This window comes from Clinocottus analis, unplaced genomic scaffold (genome assembly GCF_023055335.1).
Source record: "Clinocottus analis isolate CAN_PGR_092001 unplaced genomic scaffold, fCliAna1.0.p SCAF_11, whole genome shotgun sequence".
Lineage (NCBI taxonomy): Eukaryota > Metazoa > Chordata > Actinopteri > Perciformes > Cottidae > Clinocottus > Clinocottus analis.
The window spans coordinates 12,665,172-12,686,553 of record NW_027175832.1 but is presented as its reverse complement, the minus strand read 5'-3'; the positions used below and the strand labels follow the sequence as shown (position 1 = coordinate 12,686,553).

Sequence of the window (21,382 nt, the reverse complement as noted above, 5' to 3'; positions counted from 1 at the left end):
GTCGGTCGTAGCTGACGTCCAGTTAAATGATCCGACATCTTTGTTTTTATCATCAGTGACATGTTTTTATTTACCTAAAGGGAAGTCAGTCTTCCCTTTCCCCTTGTGACAAAATCCCAATTTGTCTTGGTGTTTATTTCCATCACTGATCCTGGGTAGTAGGGTCCCAGGGGCCCTAAAGGCCCTGTTATCAGAGAGTAAAACATCATCTTCCATATCATGCCATCACAGAGCTAAAATCATGGAATTAAGAAAACCAAATGAGAGCGTTATGCATCTTATTTTGAAAGTGATGGTCAGATCTGCAGACAAACATCCTTTGTACAGGGAGATATTTTAACTTTGGGACACTGATAACATCCAATATCTAGATCTGTCTTGATGTTTTAAGATGAATCATAACACTACTATTCGTGGAAGAACAGAGACCAAGTAAAAAAAACATACCTCTTTTTTTATTCTGTTGTGTTTTAGTCCTGACATTTTGTATTTTCATGGTGTGAAGTAGAAGTTTTTGTAGGATGTCTCGTCCACTAGCTGGTCTTTTCTACTTCCACACTTTGTAAGTCGATGTGAACTGTAAAACCTTTTTAACACTGAAGATTACAGTCTTTACCAGGAGAGAGCTTCTAGATTTTTAAAAGTAACATTTAAAACAAATCATTTTCTGAAAATACGTTGAAAGCTTTTCACAAAGCCATAAGCTGTTTGACAGGCAGGTTACGGGGCTTCAGGACAACTTCCTATTTTCTGACCACACAACAGGAAGAGCAATAACACAAAGCCGCAGAGCAGCCAGCTGGAGACGGAACAGAGCTGCAGTCACCGCTCCAGAGTTGTGAGGACATCACAGCACATCAGTGGCGAAGACTGATGCCGTTAAATTATTGTGAAGTACTGATACATTGTGGAGATTTGGAGTTTTTCTGTAAATGATCTTTTGCTGCAATAAAAGGTTTGGGACAACAGAGCAGTGACTCCATGATTTAAGTTCACTTCCTACAGTTTTTATAAACCTCCGGTTTAAAAAAATAATAATAAATGAAATACATAATCATGAATGTAAACTCCCAGACAATGGATTTCCAACCGTTAAATCTTTACCAATCATTGCAGTTGAATGTATGAGTTCCGAGGTTATCGCAGTAACGGCGGTTGAGCCCATCTCCCTTCCTGTCCATCTGTCTTCGACTATGCAGTACAAGACAAAAGTCCCCCAATTGGAGACCCCATCATAAAGCTGCCGTTTAAAATGATTGAGATAAAGATGGAGAGCAATGCAGGGAGCTGGTTTTTATAATATACAAATGTAATGATAGTTCATCACACGTTGCTTTATTTAAAGGCGGTAATAAGAAGCCAAGAAAGTGGACTCAACACGGCATGGGAACCGGTTCAACAGGTTTCAGCAAACCGGGGTATCAGCCCGCGCTACTGTACACAGGATGTTTAAAAAATATAACCAGAATGCATATGTAATGTCATGTTGCTTTATTCCACATGTGACACTGAGGTCATTGGCATTAGTGGATGCTTCTAACAGTAAAGCCCATGTGCAGTGATGTTCCATGTGTGTACAAACTGTCCTGTGTGTGTACATACTGTCCCGTGTGTGTACACAGACTCATGGTTCGGGTTTACATCCGTCTTGTGTTTCTCAAAGAGCCGCAGACTGAACAATGGCCTTAAGAAGATCCACCTGAAGGATGAGAGGTGTTGTGAGTCTTCGAGTTGATGCACAGCAACAAAGACATCAGTGTCTAATGGCAGCCAAGGGTCACATGTGGTGATTAGTCTTGTTCATGTCACAGAGTTACATGAATTAGCCTCTCTGACTGAAGAGGTTTACCTGTGGTTGGTCATCTGATAATCCAACAGTGCTAACCTTCTATTTCTACAATAATGTTTAATTCGCTCCTCTTTGGGCAGTATAAACCTATTCTTTTTCTGGAAGGATAGCTACATACAGCACCGCTAATGTCCAATAGGCCGACATATTATATCTGACCCAAATCGATGGCGATGCTGTTGTGTTTTTAGAAGACAGTTATATCTGGGTAGCTACATCAGTGAACTCATATGTACGTAACTATTCTGATGTGATGCTACATCCATCACATATGCTGCTGCACAACAATCACCATATCAACCAGCAGCCTCCTTGTGATGGAACCCAGTCTGAGCCTCTGCACACAATCATTATAATCGATTGATAACATATTTTCATCTTGGCTAAACCCTTTGCATAATTCATATTTCTATTAATCTATTTTTACTGCAATGCCCGACATTTCGAGGCAAGCACCAGTCGTACCTGGCTGCCCTCTCCCACTTGGAGGTTGTGGAGCTGGTAAACGTCCACGTGTCCGTCACTGTCTCCCACCAGGACGCAGTCGGCCTGCGGGGTGAACAGCAGCGCCGTCATGCTCACACCGCCGGCTGCCGGCTGCACGATGACCGGATCCGAGCTGGAGGGTGACGGAGACAACATGAAGACTCCATCAGAGACACGCACCGTGAGACAGAGAACACTTACAGGCTTGAATTCAGGTCCCAGATCTCCAGCTGTCCCTCATTAACGGCTCCGAACACCGTGGCCCACTTCGGGGACCACTTGATGTCGCACACAGCCGTCTGGGCGGAGCTGAACCCCAACAAGGGCCGAGGGAGGTCCTGCTTCCACAGCTGGATGGTCCAGTCAGAGGAGCAGCTCAGGAACACATCTGGGCTCAGTGGACTCCATGTGATGCAGTTTACAGGACACTGAAGGCCGAGGTCAGACAGAGGTCAGAAGAGGCCCCAGAAGATATTCTTTCTAGTAAAACTTACTGAGATTATTTGTCAGAGATCACACTTGACAAGCACTTTGTACTCTTTTTGTGTGCACTGATACATATATAATCACAAACACATTTGTGATTACTCATGGATGCTAACTTCATGTTTGTGTACTGACACATTGGGGGATGATGAGCCGTCATAAACAAAGCTGATGCTACTTTCTCCCAGACGGTGTAGTTCAGACCTCGGCATCTTTCTGCTCTCCTAGTCCGCGTGAGGTCAATCAAAAAATAAATAAATGAGATGCATGCCATAAATGCAACACAACGACACTGCTTTTACTTTGAAGGCAATGTATGTACGCGCACTTCCGTAGCCTCACCGATAGGCATTGTTGACGACTGAGCCTGACGTGAAAGCACATATTGGTATGTAGTTTCTGTGCTCAGAGAAGAGCAGCGTGTGCTGCTGCGAGCCGCTCCACCTCACAAAGTCTCGCTGAGTAAGAAAAACTGAACTGAACTGGAAAACATCAAAATCACTTATTGCTTTTGTATAAAGTTAATTAACTTTATACAGTTGATATATACTAAAATGATTTGCTGGTCTTCATCATACATTTTTAAGGTAAGCAACAAACTGAACATGGAAAGAAGAAGAAGAAGATGAGTGGCTTGTCCCTAACATAGACCCTTCATCTGCGGATAAATCTTGTTCATCAAAACATAACAGTGCTCTTAATCAAAGAATTGACAAACCAAAATGTATAAAGAAAGTAGCAATATCCCTCCAGTTAAACATTTAACTGCATTTTATAGGAGATAGCTAAGCTAGTAAGCAATGCATTGCAGGACAGAGCATACATGGATTGGAACATGTGATTACTATTAATGAAATGAAGTATGAGCTTGTGAGTCTTCATCAGAAGGAGGGCTGACGTGGACCCTGATGGACTTACAAAGTGCTTCCTGTAAGTGTCCACAAACTGCTGGTTGTTGGAACATGAGCACTTGTGAATGAGCCCCTCCCATGTACCGACCAGGTAGACACTGGAATCCTGGTGCAATGATGACAACAATCATTTACAAAGTCAAAGCTCACTTCAAATCAACCGGAGAACAAAAGGATTAGCACAAAAGACATCTCTGAATATGTTATTTTCCGCAGAAATCTGTTTTAAGCGCAAAAGCTACATTTATGTACTTACTGTTGGATGGAAGTCAAAACACAGACCTGGAGTCAGAGCCGACAGAACACTGTCTGTCTTGGTCCCTCCAACCTTCTTCTTGGCCAGCTGGGTCTTCTTCAGCTTCATCAGGTCTGAGGACACAGAGACTGATGGATGAGGTCTCATTCACGGCTCTGCAGATGTATTCATCTCCTTGGATCTTTCTTCATTAAGTCAAGGGATATCATGACTTAATGAACCGCAAATTGATATGTATTTCATTGGGATGTGATGTAAAGGACCAAGACAAAATAGTCCATCATTTGGAAGTGGGGGAAATATTACATGGATTTCCAAATGATTTCCAAATAAAAATGTGAAAATTTACTATGAAAGCCCGAACAAAGATCTGGTGCAACCAATGTTCCTTCACAAGTCAAATAATTCGTTAATAGGGTCAACTTGTCAATGTAATCTCACTATAAATCCACCTGTTCTGTAAAGATCTTAAAGTTTGTTAGAGAGCATTACTCTGTAAACCGTGATATATATATATATATACATATATATATATATATATATATATATATATATATTTATATATTAATATATATATATACATATATATATACATATATATATATATATATATATATATATATATATATATACATATATATATATATACATATATATATATATATATATATATATATATATATATATACATATATATATATATACATATATATATATATATATATATATATATAGAGAGAGAGAGAGAGAGAGAGAGAGAGAGAGAGAGAGAGAGAGAGAGAGAGAGAGAGAGATGCTTTTCTCCCATCAACCTCGGCCAAATTTTCTACCTGCCTCCTGAACTCCATCCCAACAAAGCTGCTAAAGAAGTTTTACCTTTAGTGAGTACTACTAGATTGTATCAATGTGTATTTACTTACATGTACTACAGTCCTTAAAGTACCTTTAGCTAGTACCATAGTCCTTTAAACTTGCAAGTTTTTTTCTGATCAGATGTGAGGTCCCGAGACAGAGGATGTGGTATGTGTACAGATTGTGAAGTCGTCTGAAAATAATTTATAATTCATAATTTTGGGCAATACAAAATAAATTGAATTGAATAGATTTACTGAACAAACAACATCATGCAGACCAAGGATTGGTGGGTTGAAGTATGAAGAAGGGAGCATCTATATCTAATACCTATATAAATAGGTGAGAGAATCTGTCCAAAGAACCACTGTTTGTCATGTACCCTCCACAAATCTAGCCTTTATGAAAGACAAGCTGTTCTGTTACAATTGTTTTATTTTACATTTTATTTTGAAACAGGAAGTGTCCTGTAACGGGTTAGGTGACTTATCAGGAAGTAAAGGAAGCTTATGGTCAAGAGCTGCTGTTTTCAGTACATGTTCAATCTAGTTGAGTCTGCCTGCATCTCATGCTTTTTGATAGCATTGTTGGTATGTATGGATTTATTTTATTGTTAGTTATGATTGCAGATGATTATTTTTGTGACTGTTTAATTTTGGAAAGTTTTATTCACAAAGTCAATTTTCACAGAAGAATCTGTAAACTTACCTTGTGTGTATGTGTAAGTACAACGAGAATGCATGTTATTTGTATTCATTATGTTCTTTGTGTGTTTTAGTTTTACTCTCTTCTTACGTCAATAAACCTGTGGACAACGGACAACTGTCTTCAGAGTCGTGATGGAGTTTATCTAACTGCCGAAGTGTATCTGAGCACATATACTAAGGGAAGCATACAAGCCATGTGGAGACACGGCAAACATGTGGAAGGTGCTCTGGTCAAATGAGTCAAAGAATGGAGCCAAATACAAGGCAATCCTTTTTAATCTGCAAAACGTAAGACAGCTAGCAGGAAAAGGACCTTAAACCTACAGCCAGAGCTACAATGGAATGGTTTGAATCAGAGCATGTTAATGGTTGAAAACCTAAACCTAAATCCAATTGAGAATCTATGGCAAGACTTAAATTACTGTTCACAGTCTTAATCCAATCTGACTGAGCTTCAGCTTTTTGCCAAAAGAATAGACAATTGAAGTGTGAAGCTGGTAGAGACATAGCCGAAAACACTTGCTGTAATTGCAAGTTCTATCACGTATTTAACATACTTAAGCATCCAACAGATGTCAACTTTTGTGTTCTCATTATTGTTTGTCACAATAAAAGGTATTTCGCACCTTTAACATATTCTAAATGTTGTGTTGATCAAATGGGAAAAAGGTTCCAGCTTGTAACAGTACACAATAGGGGAGAAGTCCAAGGGGGGTGAATACTTATGCAAGGCTCTTTAGATGCATGGATATATTTGGTCCCTTTTGCAGTGCCAAAAGGACAAAAATATTAATTTCCATCATTTTGTAAACACAAGTGAAAAAAATCTGGTGTATTTACAGAAAGGCCATTACCTACATTGTTGCTTCTTGTCCTGAACTATTCTAAGCAGGGTGGAAAGCTGTTTCTATCCATGATTGGGAAACATTAGTTAGTGTATACTGTAGAGTCCCAAGGAACCGTCTCACACCAGGTGGAAACCGGAGGCCAAAGACCCCGACCGGGAGGAATCTCTTGTTGAGTCTTTACCCTAACCTACTTGTTAAAGAACACATTTTTTCACATCGTACTGTCTCTAAGTCTCCTGTTTTAGTGAATCTGGCCTCCACGTCCCTCGGCTTGCACACATCAGGCTGAGCTGACAATAGTAAAACCATGAGCTTGTGTGCAGTACCTATGCAGTCGAGGCCGCTGCTGCAGATAAACCACTCGCTGATCCGGCCGTCTGCAGCCACTGAAAAGAGGGACTCTCCCTCCTCCTCGCCTGTCAGGCTCAACTCCTGCTGGGTCCATCTGAGCTGCCACACTGGGTCCAAGTGTCTGTTGGGACAATCACTGCACACGCACACACACACACACACACATGAAGAACATTCTCCTCTTGTGTGATGTAAGAGCTAAGCTCCACACACACATTTCTCACCTGCTGCTGAGGACACATGCTTTGCTTTGTAGACTCTTCACATTGTAGATATCAATGCTTCCGTCTTGCATGCCCACAGCTAGCTGGCTGGGGTTATTGGATGAGAAATCCAAGGAAGTCACAGCGCTGCCACACTGGATGGCCCGCTCAGGCCACTGCATAGGGACACATGACAACATCTGGAATGGACAGCTGGCACCCAGTCAACCTTCTGCATACTATTGAGGAGATATGGAGCCCTGAAGCTAAATAAAGGAAAGTCATACCGTTGGATTTTTGAGAGACCAGCAGCACACCAGGCCTGGTTTCTGGTTACTGGAGCAGAACTCCCCATACCCCACTGCCAAGAGGTCCTAGCAGAAAAAGCCGAGAACAAGCAGACCTCTCTTAGTGAACAACTGTTGGGAAGCTGGGAACAGTTTTCAATTGTTTAGCAGAAAGTAGTTCAAGTGCAAAACTACAAACTCTCAGTATAATTCAAGTCTCCAGTACTCAGATTATATTATTATTTACCTTTATTAAACCCCAGAGGGAAAACTCATTTGTCACCAAAAGTCATACAGATAACAACAGACCAAGTTCACAGTGCACAGCAGACAAGAAACACATTACAAAGAACAAACAGAAAATGCCATATGAAACAAGACAGATAACCGACATCAGAAAGATAAATCTAAACTGTGTTCATTAAAAAACAAACGCTGGAACAAAAGACCTTCTAAATAAACTTCTGAGTCCTTTAAAAACACCCAATGTGCATCCCAAGTCTCTTAACTGCTCCCTGTTGCCTCACTTGTGTCCGAGTCCCTTCCACCAGGGATGCTTGGAGAGACCAAGGAAACCATGTGAGGAGAGAGGACACGCAGAGAGAGGACACGATTTGGATCACCTGTGATCAATTTAACAGCTGATGAAGTTTGTGTCTGAACACCGGCAGATCAACAGAGCTCTTTTCTGGTCCGGACAGTTTTCATAGAACATTCCAATAAAAACGCACATAGAAAATGGATATAAAGGATCGTAATGTTTTCAGTTGATTTATGGGTGTTAAACTACTTATATTAATAAAGACACAGTTATCATCAGTGTATTGATGATAATAATAAAGATACAGTTATCATCAATGCATTAATATTAAGAAAGACACAGTTATCAGTGTATTAATATTAATAAAGACACAGTTATCTTTAGTGTCAGAGTGGATATGTTTTCCCTGTAGTCTGTTACCTGTTAAATAAACTGCATTGAGTATTTATTTACTTGTGTGGTATTTTTACACAGTGTGTGGTATCTATATACAGCATGTGGTATTCATTCACAGTGTGTGGTATCTATATACAGTGTGTGGTATTTATACACAGTGTGTGATATCTATATATAGTGTGTGTCCTGCTTACGCACAGGATCGTTTTTTAATGTCGGAATGCATCTTATTTATTAATTATTTATGTCGGTATATGTTTTGAAATTCTAATTGTGACATTATAAAATAACACAATAACCACAATATAAATATGGTTTCTCTTCATGTTATAAAAAGTGTTTCCTCTCTCCAGCTCTCTCTTTTAATTATATGCATAATACAAGTTATTGAAAGAAAAAAACAGATCAAATCTTTTTTTTAAATGAAAGTTGTTTGTGGTCTTTTTGTTCTTCAGACCTATAATCAACCTATTTTAACTAGATGGTGACTCAGAATACATTCTAATATATAACTTGAGTTTAATCTGTGATCATCTTCATTCTGCTATGAAACTCCAGCAATCAGTCTGCTCAGCTGCAGCGTCCAATCAAATAACTAATAAACAATAGGGAGGCGTGTCCAATCAAATACTGATGAACAATGGGGGGGCATGTCCAATCAAATAACTGATGAACAATGAGGGTGTGTCCAATCAAATAACTGATGAACAATGAGTATATTTTTAAATACAGCATCAGTGTTCTTATGCTGTGTTCACAACGAACGCGGCGCGAATATTCACGTTGCGTCTCCCGTGTCAGTTTACTCGCTTGACAATAAAAGGGTATTCACACCAAATGTGGCGCGAATATATTCGCACCACGTCAAAGGGGGCGTGGCTTATTACTAGTTCTGCTTTATACTTGTTGTGGAAGTCACAAAACCTGGTAACATCAAACACCATGCATAGCCGCACACAACTCTGTGAATTTCACCAACTCCAGGAACTACGTCTGGTGTTAGGTTACTGTTTCCTCGATCCACCATAGAAATAACCACTAGTTCTGCTTTATAGTTGTTGTGTAAACTCCACATAGTGTGAACATTAAACTCCATGGTGTCTGGGTTCATATTTTTATCCATAGTCCCAGAACAGCATCTGAATAACGGCCGCTATCAGCGCTTTTTCTACGAGTCCGTCAGCAGTTTGAATCAGCGACGACGACGGGCAGCACTTGTCAACGCTAATTGGCTGACGCGGCTATGACTCACACAATTTTTTCGCCGGTGTTGGGATAGTTGAACTCACGCGAATTCGCGCCACATCAAACGCTCATTTCGCCCCGCGTCAAACGGGCTGTTCGCGCCGCCGCAAATGCGTCTATCGTGCCGCCCGACGAAAAAAAAGAAGCTTTTTTGCCCCGCGGCACGTCTTTGCATTGACTTTACATGGAATCTGGTCGCCCATCAAATTCGCGCCGCGTTCGGTGTGAACACAGCATTACCCATTAAGCACTTTGCCAATGCAGGTTTGAGACTTCAGAAGACTTCTACAGAAGTTAAACAGCACTTCAATTCATCAAGACTTCTTCATTTTCTTAAAGCATTCAAGGTAATACAGGGAGAGTAAGTGATGTACCAATGATCCTTTTGGGGTGAATATTCCTTTAACAGTTCCTAGCAATCAAGAGGAAGAGGTGTGTTTGCGGGATTTTGATGAACTAATCCTTTAAATAATAATAATACAGACTAACAAAATGTTGTCATCGGCAGTAACATACACCAGGCATGACACATGTATCCTTTATTCTATAAGTGTGTTACCGGGTTCTTCTTGTTCCACGCCATGCTGCTGACGCTGCGTCTTCTGCTGAGCTCACAGCTGAAGGCCCAGAGATGCTCCACAGCCGGAGATGGGAGGCTCTGGGTCTTTTGCTCCCTCTGCTCCACCATTCCAGGCTCCTTTACACGGTCTGGGTCTGACAAGCATTCAAAAAAAATCCCTGCAACTTAATTCCAATTATCACATGCAGGCACAGACATGAACTATGACCTCTGGATTAAGCCAAGCCTCAGCAACATGAGCAGTGGGCTGTTTTAGGGGTCCGAGGGAGGGGGGGCATGGTGGTTCAATGTCTCACTTGAGGACACTTTGACATGTGGACCACTGGTCCACCAACCTTGTGGTTTAAGGAAGACCCACTCTACCCACTGAGCCACAGCCAACCCATGACGTACAGATGACATACTCACTTCTTCATCCGTGAGTATCATAAACGCTCCATCGGACCTCACCATGGTTGGGAGGCCAATGGTGTGTCAGTGTTGCCAATGAGCTGACTTTACCTTGGGTTACTGGCAGCTGTCTGTAAGTTGCCAGCTTGGGTTGGAAAGTGTTTCCCAGTAAGCTCCTCTCCATTACCAGCAAGGAGTGATGGAATCTGTCAGACTGCATGATCAGCTGCAGGTCTGACTCAGCGCTTAAAGCGCTCCCAAACGCTTCCACTTCTTTCAAGGAGCTCGCAGCACTGGCTGAAGAAAAATACAATGACATGATGCGTGCAAGTTATTGCAGCACTCTTCTCAATGGCCCTTTCAAGAAACTGTAAGAATTCATATGACTTCGAGCTGTGGATCATGAAAGGAAGAATATAGTTGCTTTGTAATATATTGTCTGAATAACACCAAGAGATCAAAAGGTTAATTGGCATGAAATTACAGCCATTAAAGCCCAGACGGAAGCCGTGTCCTTCACTGTTACCTGAACTGGCGGTGCTGCCTACTGACACGCTTCTCTCTGCCCCTCTGCTCGGGTCGAGTCCCGCCTCCGGACCCTCAGCCCCCCCTGATTCCTGACCGCCTGGCTCCTCACACGGCTCGGGGCTGGTCAGAGTGTCGTACATGTCCCAGGTGGTCACAGTGGTAGCTGTGGGCAGGACACATGTTAAGGACTGTCAGCACGAACAGACAAACACTAGTAATGAAGATTAGTTCCATCTCCATAGAAAAAACATCCTGATGGCATCAGCCATAGGGTCCTAAAGACCTGCGCCATCCAGCTGTCTGGTGTCCTGCAGCACCTCTTCAACCTGAGCCTGAGGCAGGAGGAAGTCCCGGTGCTGTGGAAGACGTCGTGCCTGGTCCCTGTTCCAAAGAAGTCGATTCCATCTGGCCTTAAAGACTACCGAACGGTTGCCTTTACATCCCATGTGATGAAGGTGCTGGAGAGGAAGGTCTTGGCCTACCTCAGACCACAGGTAAAATCGTCGCTGGACCCTCTGCAATCCGTTTACCAGCGGGAGTGGATGACGCTATCATATACCTGCTGCAACGAGCTCAGTCGCACCTGGATGGAACCGGTGTCTCAGTGAGAGTCACTTTCTTTGACTTCTCCAGTGCATTTAACACCATTTAATCATTGCAACTGAGTGAGAAGCTGCGGGTGGTGGGGGTAGACTTGTCCACCATCTCCTGGATCACTGACTACATCACAGGCAGACCACAGTTTGTTAGAATGGGCCGTGTGCTGTCAGTGATGTTGGAGCCCCACAGGGAACTGTTCAGTCTCCCTTTCTGTTCATCCTGTACATCAATGACTTCCAGTACAATACGGGGTCATGCCATCTGCAGAATTACTCTGATGACTCTGCACCGGTCGGGTGTATTAGGCATGGACAGGAGGAGGAGCAGTGGTAAGTGACTTTGTGGAGTGAGCCGGTGAGAATCACCTGCTTCTGTACGTGAGCAAGACCAGAGAGATGGTGGTCGACTTCAGGATGAAGATGACAACTCCTAGACCTCTGAGTGTCCTGGGAGATGATGTGAACATGGTGGAGGAGTACAAGTACCTGGGTGTCTCCATCGACAGCCGACTAAACTGGAAGGCTAACATCAAGCATTGGAGCCGGTGACACCAAACAGACTGAAAAAAACTTGTTAAGAAGGCTGACTCCATCATTGGCTGCAAGCAGGAGCATCTGGAACAGGTGGTGGAGAGGACACTGAAGAAACTATTGACCATATTGGACAACCCAGACCACCCTCTCCACTACCTCCTGCAGGGTCAGCGGAGCACTTTCACTTTACACATATATACTTTACACACACACACACACACACACACTCATATATATATATATATATATATATATATATATATATATATATATATATATATATATATATATATATAACATTTGTATTAAATTGTGTGGTGTAGACCATATATATATATTATTTGTTTATACATATATATATATTTTTTTTATATATCTGTCATCCCTGTTCTTATTTTATTTTATTATTTCATATGGGTGTTCAGTTTATTCCATTTGATGTCTGTAAGTGTGGGACACTACACGACAAAAACATTTCCCCTTGGGGATTAATAAAGTACATATCTATCCATCTATCTTTCTATCTATCTATCCACTAACTGGAGGTCATAGGTGCAATAATTACTTGGTTCATCAACTGACAAAAATGTAATTTTTCAAGCAAAAAGGAACTGGTTTTAGCTTCCCAATATATAAATATTGGTTTTACTTTTCTATGATATTAAATTGTGTGTTCTAACATAATATGTTCTTGTTATAGAAGTGCGGACTGTCTATCTCAACAATATCTATTTATTTTGAGCAACTTTTTCTTTCTGTTCTCCCCCTTGTTAAACTCATCATACAATCAGGGAATGCTTCACTGTGTTGTTGATATAATTAAGATACTTGACATGACTAATTCATACAGTAGAACATCAATGATCTGTTCTGTGTGACTGCACTGGGTCTTTGGGTCTAAAAAGGAATGATAAAGCTGCTACTGTGTAGTCTGCTACCAGCTGGCTGTGAAGCTGTTTGCTCTCTCATTCAGGGCAGCGTGCAGGACAACCAGCGGACCAATCCAGACCTATAACTTATTGTCCTCGGGGACTGGTGCTGCTGTTAAGCTATGAAGGATTGTCAGGCGAGCTCAGATCGTGCAGACTGCGATGTTTGCAGAGTCCATGTACACCTCTGTTTAGGTGTGTAACCGAGGCTTGAGGACCAAGGCGTTGAATGTCAAAACAGATAATGAGTCTAACCTGAGTCGACCATCATGATGCTGTCGCTCTGGACATGTTTGCTTTTAGAGGCTCCATTCAATGTCTGCATCGATCGATCCATATACTTATCATCGGTGATTCTGTTTCTGCACAGGTCAGCATACCGATGGTTTTGCTCCCTGTAGAAACAAGGAGAAGATGATACTAGCTTGTTAAAAGCGAAGACAAATATATAATTCAAATAATCAGCATTAGATATAAATCCCTTTCATTAGTTGCAGAAGCATGTCTTTCTCTGTCTTATTTGCAGTTCAGACAGGTTAACGTGGTGTGTCTTTCTTGTGTGTATTCATTCTTACCACACATGACCTCACTTACACGATAGCTTCTGCATCATCAGCATCCACTGACACAAAAGTGCTCGGTATGTCCAGCAGGGACATGCTGTCGGTCTCAGAGATGAAGACGTCTGTGACCTCTCTTAACATGTCTTCTGTCACATGTTCCTTCACTGTGTCTCTTTTCCCTGGCACGTCTGGCAAGGAAAAATGTGACATTCAATCACAATTAGATGCTGTAAATGTAACTATAAATTAAACAGTATGATTAGTTTATATGAACTTATTGTAAACATTAGGGATGGAGATAAAACAATTAGAATATAGCAATCAAAGTGAAGGAACTTTGGAACCTGGGAAGCTAATGGGCGGGTCCCGTTTGGAAAATGTCTCCTCAATCTCCTCATTCAGCGACTCTATGGTCGACTGGCTGGATATTCTGCTGCTTCCGAATATGGACCTGGAAAACAATGTCAGGGGACGTTTTTACAAGGTAACCCTGTGGTAACATTTGGCCTGATGGGTAACGGGGCAGTGGTGGCTGGCCTACACAGGGCAACGGGGCTTGGCCCCTCCCATCTTGAGCCACCAAAAAAAAGAAAAGAAAATATTATGATATTATTAATTTATGAAAAATATAATTATATTAATCCATTCATCCATTTTTACCCGCTTATCCAGGGTCGGGTCGCGGTGCCAGCACGCAACAGGCTCAGCAGGCCGACCCAGGCTTCCCTCTCACCCGCGACAGTTTCCAGCTCATTCTGGGGGACCCCGAGGCGTTCCCAGGCCAGCCGGGAGATATAATCCCTCCAGCGTGTTCTGGGTCTTTCCCAGGGCCTCTTTGCAGTTGGACGTGCCTGAAAAACCTCTAATTGGAGGCGTCCGGGATGCATCCGAATTAGAGCATCCGAATTAGATGCCCCAACCACTTTAGCTGACTCCTTCCGATACTCCAAGCTCCCTGTCATGAGCTTCTCAGCTACCTCTTTACCAAGACGGAACAGTACAGCACCTCTTTTACTGCTGCGGCCGCACCAATCCGCCTGTCAATCTTCCACTCCACCTTACCCTCACTCGTGAACAAGACCCCGAGATACTTGAACTCTTTCGCTTGGGGTAGGCATTTTGTCCCCACCTGGAGGGATCAATGCACCGTTTCCAGCAGAGCACCATGACCTCAGATTTGGAGGCGCTAACTTTCATCCCTGCATACTCGGCTGCAAAACGCCTCAGTGAATGCTGGTCACGGTCCGAGAAGGCAAACAGGACCACATCATCTGCCAACAGCAGAAAGGCGATCCCAAGGACCCCGAACTGGATTTCCTCCTCCCCCTGGCTTCGCCGAGATATCCTCTCCATGAAAGTCATGAACAGGACCGGTGATAAAGGGCAGCCCTGGTGAACACCAACTGGGCACATGTTTGACTCATTACCGAGGATACGAACACAGCACTTACTGCAGGCGTACAGAGACCGGATAGCCAGTGACAACAGGTCCGGCACCTTATATTCCTGCAGCACACCCCACAAAAACCCCAGAGGGACCCGGTAGAAAGCCTTCTTCAAGTCCACAAAGCACATGTAGATTGGTTGGACAAACTCCCACGACCCCTCCAGTAGACTTGCGAGGGTAAAGAGCTGGTCCACTGTTACATGACCGGGTAGGAATCCGCACTGCTCTTCTTGAATCAGAAGTTCGGCAAGCAGTCGAACTTCTGATTCAACTTCTGATGACCCCGGTCCGAGTCAGATGACCCCAGTCCGAGTCATATTCCTGACTTTTCAAATTTCCACATTATTAAGCTTTTTATGATATTTTTTATAATGGGACCCAATGGGGAAATCTTCAAATCATGTTAAACTTCAAACGTTTACGGGTTCTTCATATGTTCAGCTAGAGACAATATTTATTTATTTTCAAATTTTGACAAAACCTTCAGCTATTATTCTACGTTTTTCCTTTTCTTTTCTTCAAATATTCAAATTATTCAGCTTTTTATCAAAACATAAATGAATGGTTTCCAATGAAGAACATCTTCATATCCGCTTTCAACTCCTTCAACTTCAAAAGGTAAAGGCTCTGCAATGCCTTCCGCTAGAGACACCATTTCACCTTTAAAATGTTGACAAAACGTTCAGCTATCACTGTATTACTCAGCTTCTTTATATATCTTTTATAGTGTTTTAACTGTCTGCATTTTCGTTTTATGCTTTTTCCGCAACTTTTCTGCCTTTATTATTATTGTGTATCGGGCTGCCCAGAGCGGGTGACGTCATACTTAGAGTGGAGAGAGACGTGTGGATTTTGTTAAAAAGATATTTTAAACTTGCCCTTTACTCCAAACCGTATACTCTTTGAGCATAATTTATAGCTCAAAAGGTGGGAAATCTTGTCTTCTGTCGTAAACTGCGGTCGATAGGAATCCAACAGATTCAGACGTGTTGAAATCCGACTGAATGTGAAAGCAAGTCCGACTGAATGTGATAGCAAATCCATCTAAAATCTGCATCTTGTTGGTCTACGTGCATCTGCAGCCTGCACGCACGTGAACGGCGGCGCAAGTGAACGGGTGCACACGTGCACGCGAGGGAACGGTGACGCATGTTAATGGAGGCGCACGCACCTTAACAGCCTCGCACGTGAACGGCTGTGCAGTTCAGTTAAATGCTTTTGAACTGTGACACTTTTCAGCAGGTATTTTGCCTTTTCTATATTTTCAGTAATTATTTGTTATTTATTAATATATTGATCTATTCCGCTTTTTATTCAAATATTTCAGCTATAAGTTTCAGCTTTTTGTATTCCAATGCATTTTCTGCAGGAAATGCTCTTTCTAGTTAATTGGAATGCTTCAGCATTCAAACTATTGTTCTTCACATCTTTATTAAACTTTTTATTCTTCTATTTCTTCCATCCGTATTTTGGACCTTAACTACTCCTTAACTACTCTGAAGAACATCTTCATATCCACTTTCAACTCTTCAACTTCAAAAGGTAAAGGCTCTGCCATGCCTTCAGCAAGAGACACCATTTCACTTTTAAAATGTTGACAAAACGTCCAGCTATTACTGTATTACTTAGCTTTTTTATATCTTGTATAGTGTTTTAACTGTCTGCGTTTTCGTTTTATGTTTTTTCCGCACCTTTTCTGCCGTTATCATTATTATGTGTTGGGCAGCTCAAAGCGGGTGACGTCATACTGAGAGTGGAGAGAGATGTAGGATTTTGTGAAAAATATATTTTAAACTTGCCCTCTAAAATCCTTTAAACTTGCCCTCTAAAATCTGCACCTTGTTGGTCTGTGTGCATCTGCAGGCACGTGAACGGCCGTGCACGGGAACGGGTGTGCACGTGCACACGCGTGAACGGTCACGCATGTAAACGGTCACGCATGTAAACGGTCACGCATGTAAACGCCCACGAACGTGAAACGCCCGCGCGCGTGAACGGGCGAACACGCGAACGGGTGCGCACGCATGAACGGGCGAACACGCGAACGGGTGCGCACGCATCTTAACGGATCATTGGTTCAATTCCCAGCTCTTCCAACTTTGATCTGAAAAAAAGAAGCTTTTTTTTTTTTCCTTCTGTCGGACTGGACACCCTGGCGGTCCGGGCCGTATGTTGACTTAGCTGATGCAGTTTTCCTTTTAACTTTTCCAATTATACATTTAAACGAGAAGGATTTTCAACAGTTCAGTTAAATGCTTTTGAACTGTAACACCTTTCAGCAGGTATTTTGCCTTTTCTATATTTTCAGTATTTTTTTGCTATTTATTTCAATATTCATCTATTCTGCTATTCTTTTCAAATATTTCAGCTATAGGTTTCAGCTTATTGCATTCCAATGCATTTTCTGCAGGAAATGCTCTCTCTAGTTATATTAATAGATTATACAAATTGTCAATATTTGTGTTGTTGAGCTATGGAATATACCCAGTAATATTTGTAAAATAGGATATCTGCGCCAAATATCTGCTTTTCCTGCTTGTCTCTACTCATGCACAGCTCAGCTGCTCCAGTGCACGTCTATGCTGCTAGTGCACATCTCTGCTGCTAGTGCACATCGTGGGGCCAGATCCATTCTGCCCAAAGAAGACGGGTCTAATGCACAGTTTAGCCAATCACTGATTAAAGAAGTAAATGAAGGAGATACAATTTATCCAATCAGTGCTTAATTGAGTTCTTGTTTATATGTATTTAATTAGGCTGCCTATGGAAAATAACATCATATTAAATTTATTGAACTTGTGTTTTTCAATAAAAAACTTAAGTAATCGTATCCACACCCTTTCCTCTGCTTCCGATCAGCTCCAGCTATGTGACTATCAGGTCAGAGATGTGTACATAAGAGCTCTGCACCTAGAGAAAGGCCTGCTGAAGGACCCGGTGGCTGTTGTCTGATCTGATGTAGATCCAGCAGAGATCTCATCCAGGAACAACCTGCTGGCTTTGGCCTGAACTGCTGCTGGATCAGCCTGGTACAGCGGCTGAGGAGTGACGTCATTGTCTTCTTCATCAATCACCTGCAAACAGAAGAGTGATGAGCCACCATGATACAGCTACTACTTGGCTTAATGGGAGGAAATAAGTTACCCGAACAACTTGTCTGGGAGTTTGGAGGGCGCTCTTCTCCAGAACTTTGCTGCCACCCCCCAGGCTGAAACTCTTTCTGCTCGGGCACCCGATGAAACTGTTTGTGTCTCTGGTACTTTGGTGGGCTCCATGTATGCTGGATACGGAAATATTTATTGTTCGAGAAGAGCTAGGAGACAAAATAGCAATCAGTATTTTAGTTAGCACATGTTTATTAATAGAATATTCTAACCAGGAGATTGGTGATTTATTCATGTTGTGCATTTTTGCCGACCAGCCCCTTCCCAGGTTGGCACATTGAAATGGAACAGTTACCAAAACCAAGCAAATAATAGGAACAATTCAATTGAATAAAAACCTGCCAGAATGCATGAACATTTAATAGAATATATCACCATTTTTCCAACACAACATTTCTAAGCAATTATAGGGAATGTCTTATCTCTTTTGCCAACAGTTACAACATTGGTCTCCAACCAACCACGCTCACATTTGACCTAACTTTGGGATGTTTGTGTTCAGCTCTCATCACTCTCTCTCTCTCTCTCTCTCTCTCTCTCTCTCTCTCTCTCTCTCTCTCTCTCTCTCTCTCTCTCTCTCTGGCCAATTACAGAAAAGCAGCGTCTGTTTGGTGGGGTTGTGGCCTGTGATTGGTGGAGCAGGGGGGGGAGGCGGGTGGTTTCAGGTCTAGTACGTGTGTTGTGGGTTGCTGTAGGAGTAGTGTGGGGAAAGCTATGTGAGCTCGCATTAGCAAAGAGCCCCGTTACAGTAACAGTGATTGTGTGAACCTTAGTGAAATAAACCAACAAGTAAATGAGATCAACGTCTGCGAGTCTTCCTGCCGTGGACGTTACAATATGAATCTAAAATTTCTGTAGATGCTTTTTATATTCATGAAGTTCAGGTTAGGTTAGTGAGGTCAGTACAACACAACTATGCAGCTGTAGTTGTGTTTAGAAATGTCTGGTTCTCAAGGGAACTTTAGTCACACGCCTGCACTTCTCAACACACACACACACCTGTTTATCAGTATGTTGAACCCGAGAGAAGCAGACGGGACGTTGCACGTTCCTTTCTGTGAGAAGAGATGAGAACACAGGATTCTCCTCCTCTTGACGGGTTTGAGCCAATTAAATGTTACTTTTGCTTATGATATGTTGATGACGAAAAACCGTGTATTAAAGAGCCGAACTTCTGGTTGTTCGGGGTGTTGTTTTAGATGGTCAACCGGCATTAACTGGATGCTTCCCTGCCTTTGCAACTGCAGAGCTTGGTACTTTACCTGTGATAGAGGAAATAACTTATGAGAAAAAGAGAAGTTGGCTACAGCAGGCTTCCAATAATTTTTCACGCGAACAGGAGACACGCCGGAGACTCGCTGCTTGGCTGACGCCTGCCACACACTTGCCACTGGGTCCCAGTGCCACAAAAAGGATCTCGGCCTTACTGCTGGTGGGTCGCAGACCCGTTTTTAATGGGTCGCGGGCCTTTGCTTGGGGAAAAAAAAAAATGTATTTTTTTAAAAATTTAAGTTCTGTGATTTTGAAAGGACTTTTATGCAACGCAGTGTCGTTTTTTTCGCCGGCTCATCTCTCCATGTTTTCAGCATGTTCCAGGTTGGGTCAAACGAGGGGGATATCGGGATTTACCCCGGTGGGCCAGCGGGGTTGGGGCCAGCCCACCTCCATCACTAGCCTGCTCTCCCTCTGACATCGCCGGCCCGACTACATTCTGCGCTTCACAGAATAAGTTAAATTGACTCAACCTAAAGTTTAGAAACCACTGTCCGGGAGCTACACCATTGAGAACCACTGTTCTAGTGTATTAATTTAAAGTACCACAGTAACACTTGCTATGGGAGTGGAATGTTTCCCTAACCAAAAAGGAGTCCGGTAAAGTTGGAAAGAGATTCACAGATTCGAATTTGTTGGATCAATAACTCTTTTACTAAATGGTGTGAAAACACAAACGACACCTCTCTGTAATCATAGTGATGCCGACAAGTCCGAATTTGTGAATCTCTTTCCAACTTTACTGGACTCCAAAAATGTGAGTAACCTCCCAATGTTTTGAAAGAGTGCATTTTATGAATGAAAACATTTGACGTTTTGGTTTCTGTGAGTATTAGAGGCAGCGATGATCCACCGACATGCTCCTGCAGACGCTCCAAGTGGAACACAATATGTGTCAGTCCTCTTTCTCACATATTGGGGCATGTGTATTGAGGTATAGTCGGCCTATAATACATTATTTATCACTGGGTTTAGAAGCAGTGTCGCATCAGGATGCTCCTCCATATTGTGATAAAGAGACACATTAGGAAAGATGAGAAAGTGAGAAAAAGATAGATGAAAAGATTAAAACATATGTATTTTTATTTATAAAGCACTATTATAGATGCTTTCCAAAAAAAAAAGACAACGAATATACTATAATTAATTAATACTTAGATTTTTTACACATATTACAGCCTTTGTCTGAACTTTAAAGAAATAGTTGCCCCCCAAAAATCATATAAAGGAAAAGAACTGATTCAGAGATGACATGAGCATTATTGATAACGGCTCATCCAAAGGATCTGCATAACGTTCATAAGATTATGATTATGATTATGAACCACTCACACGCTGACACGGAAAGGAGAACAAGGCCGGGACGGTACAGTTCCCCGTAGTTCCCCGTAGTGGGGCTCGGGAGCGGTGTTGCGGAATGAGGACCGTTCCGCAGCCGCTCCGAACTCTCGAATAAACACGTTGACAAAATGAGAGAATAACCAGGGAACTTACGGCCTTAGAACCAGAGTCCGTCTCTTCTTTCGTTCTTCTTTTGCAAACTCAGACATTATTGTAGCATTGTTGTTTGTCTAAGTTGCCATAGCAACGTGGCGAACCGCCCCCTGCACAGGCAAAGCCATTAGGTGTTCCGGACCGTGCGGAGGGATCTCTGTGAAGACGTGTAGAGTCAACAGGTTGCGACGAAGCCAAACAGATTGTTTATGACGTGTTCACGTCGTGGAACCTGATGGGCATTCAGTATGTGATGAGACATAGAAGCCTCCTCTCGTGAGACTTGCGTTCACAATGACGTCACATAAAAACCTGTCGGAGATGGATGCTGCAGGAACATTTCCAAGAGAAGTTGAGCTCAGGAATTCGAAAGATTTTTCACAATTCCAATATACATATCATACAGGGGATCCCAAAGTTATAGTGATCCATTCTGAGCACATTTTAGTTTAAAGGTTAACACT

General features: G+C 42.3%; 2 protein-coding genes across 16 annotated transcripts in view; one reads left to right on the top strand and one right to left on the bottom strand.

Annotated features, from left to right (window-relative positions):
• LOC137802668 (uncharacterized abhydrolase domain-containing protein DDB_G0269086-like) overlaps positions 1 to 961 on the top strand; it is a 27,629-nt gene extending 26,668 nt beyond the window's left edge. The window contains exon 15 of the mRNA XM_068600718.1: positions 1 to 961. This exon is cut by the window's left edge and continues 1,141 nt beyond it. The gene's annotated coding sequence lies outside the window, so the exon portion shown is untranslated.
• A 533-nt stretch (positions 962 to 1,494) lies between these two features.
• On the bottom strand, positions 1,495 to 21,144 carry dnai4 (dynein axonemal intermediate chain 4). Of its 15 annotated transcripts, none has more exons than XM_068571575.1 (17): positions 20,919 to 21,144; positions 18,133 to 18,301; positions 17,899 to 18,062; positions 13,886 to 13,992; positions 13,573 to 13,729; positions 13,234 to 13,373; positions 10,915 to 11,079; positions 10,500 to 10,685; positions 9,978 to 10,132; positions 7,237 to 7,323; positions 6,971 to 7,125; positions 6,722 to 6,882; positions 3,989 to 4,101; positions 3,740 to 3,838; positions 2,537 to 2,763; positions 2,315 to 2,468; positions 1,495 to 1,699 (listed from the first exon to the last, which is right to left on the bottom strand). In XM_068571575.1, the coding sequence occupies exons 1-17, from the start codon at positions 20,972 to 20,974 to the stop codon at positions 1,658 to 1,660; spliced, it is 2,337 nt and encodes a 778-aa protein (XP_068427676.1). In that variant the 5' UTR covers positions 20,975 to 21,144; the 3' UTR covers positions 1,495 to 1,657. The 15 variants fall into 15 exon arrangements, 12 of the variants coding, with proteins under 12 accessions (XP_068427676.1, XP_068427678.1, XP_068427680.1 ...); XM_068571579.1 differs by lacking the exons at positions 1,495 to 1,699; positions 2,315 to 2,468 and adding exons at positions 2,957 to 3,045; positions 3,164 to 3,303 and having other exon boundaries at positions 2,577 to 2,763; XM_068571584.1 differs by lacking the exons at positions 1,495 to 1,699; positions 2,315 to 2,468 and adding exons at positions 2,957 to 3,045; positions 3,164 to 3,188 and having other exon boundaries at positions 2,577 to 2,763; positions 4,015 to 4,101.
• Positions 21,145 to 21,382: the final 238 nt, after the last annotated feature.

What these genes read in the sequence shown, in the direction of transcription:
- dnai4 (XM_068571575.1), bottom strand. Translation starts at nt 20,974, where the DNA reads ATGTCTGAGTTTGCAAAAGAAGAACGAAAGAAGAGACGGACTCTGGTT. An exon ending in CAGCGGCCTCGACTGCATAG is followed by an intron (nt 4,102 to 6,721) that starts GTACTGCACACA and finishes CTGTGTCCTCAG; the next exon opens with ACCTGATGAAGCTGAAGAAG. An exon ending in ACACTTACAGGAAGCACTTT is followed by an intron (nt 2,764 to 3,739) that starts GTAAGTCCATCA and finishes CTCGGCCTTCAG; the next exon opens with TGTCCTGTAAACTGCATCAC.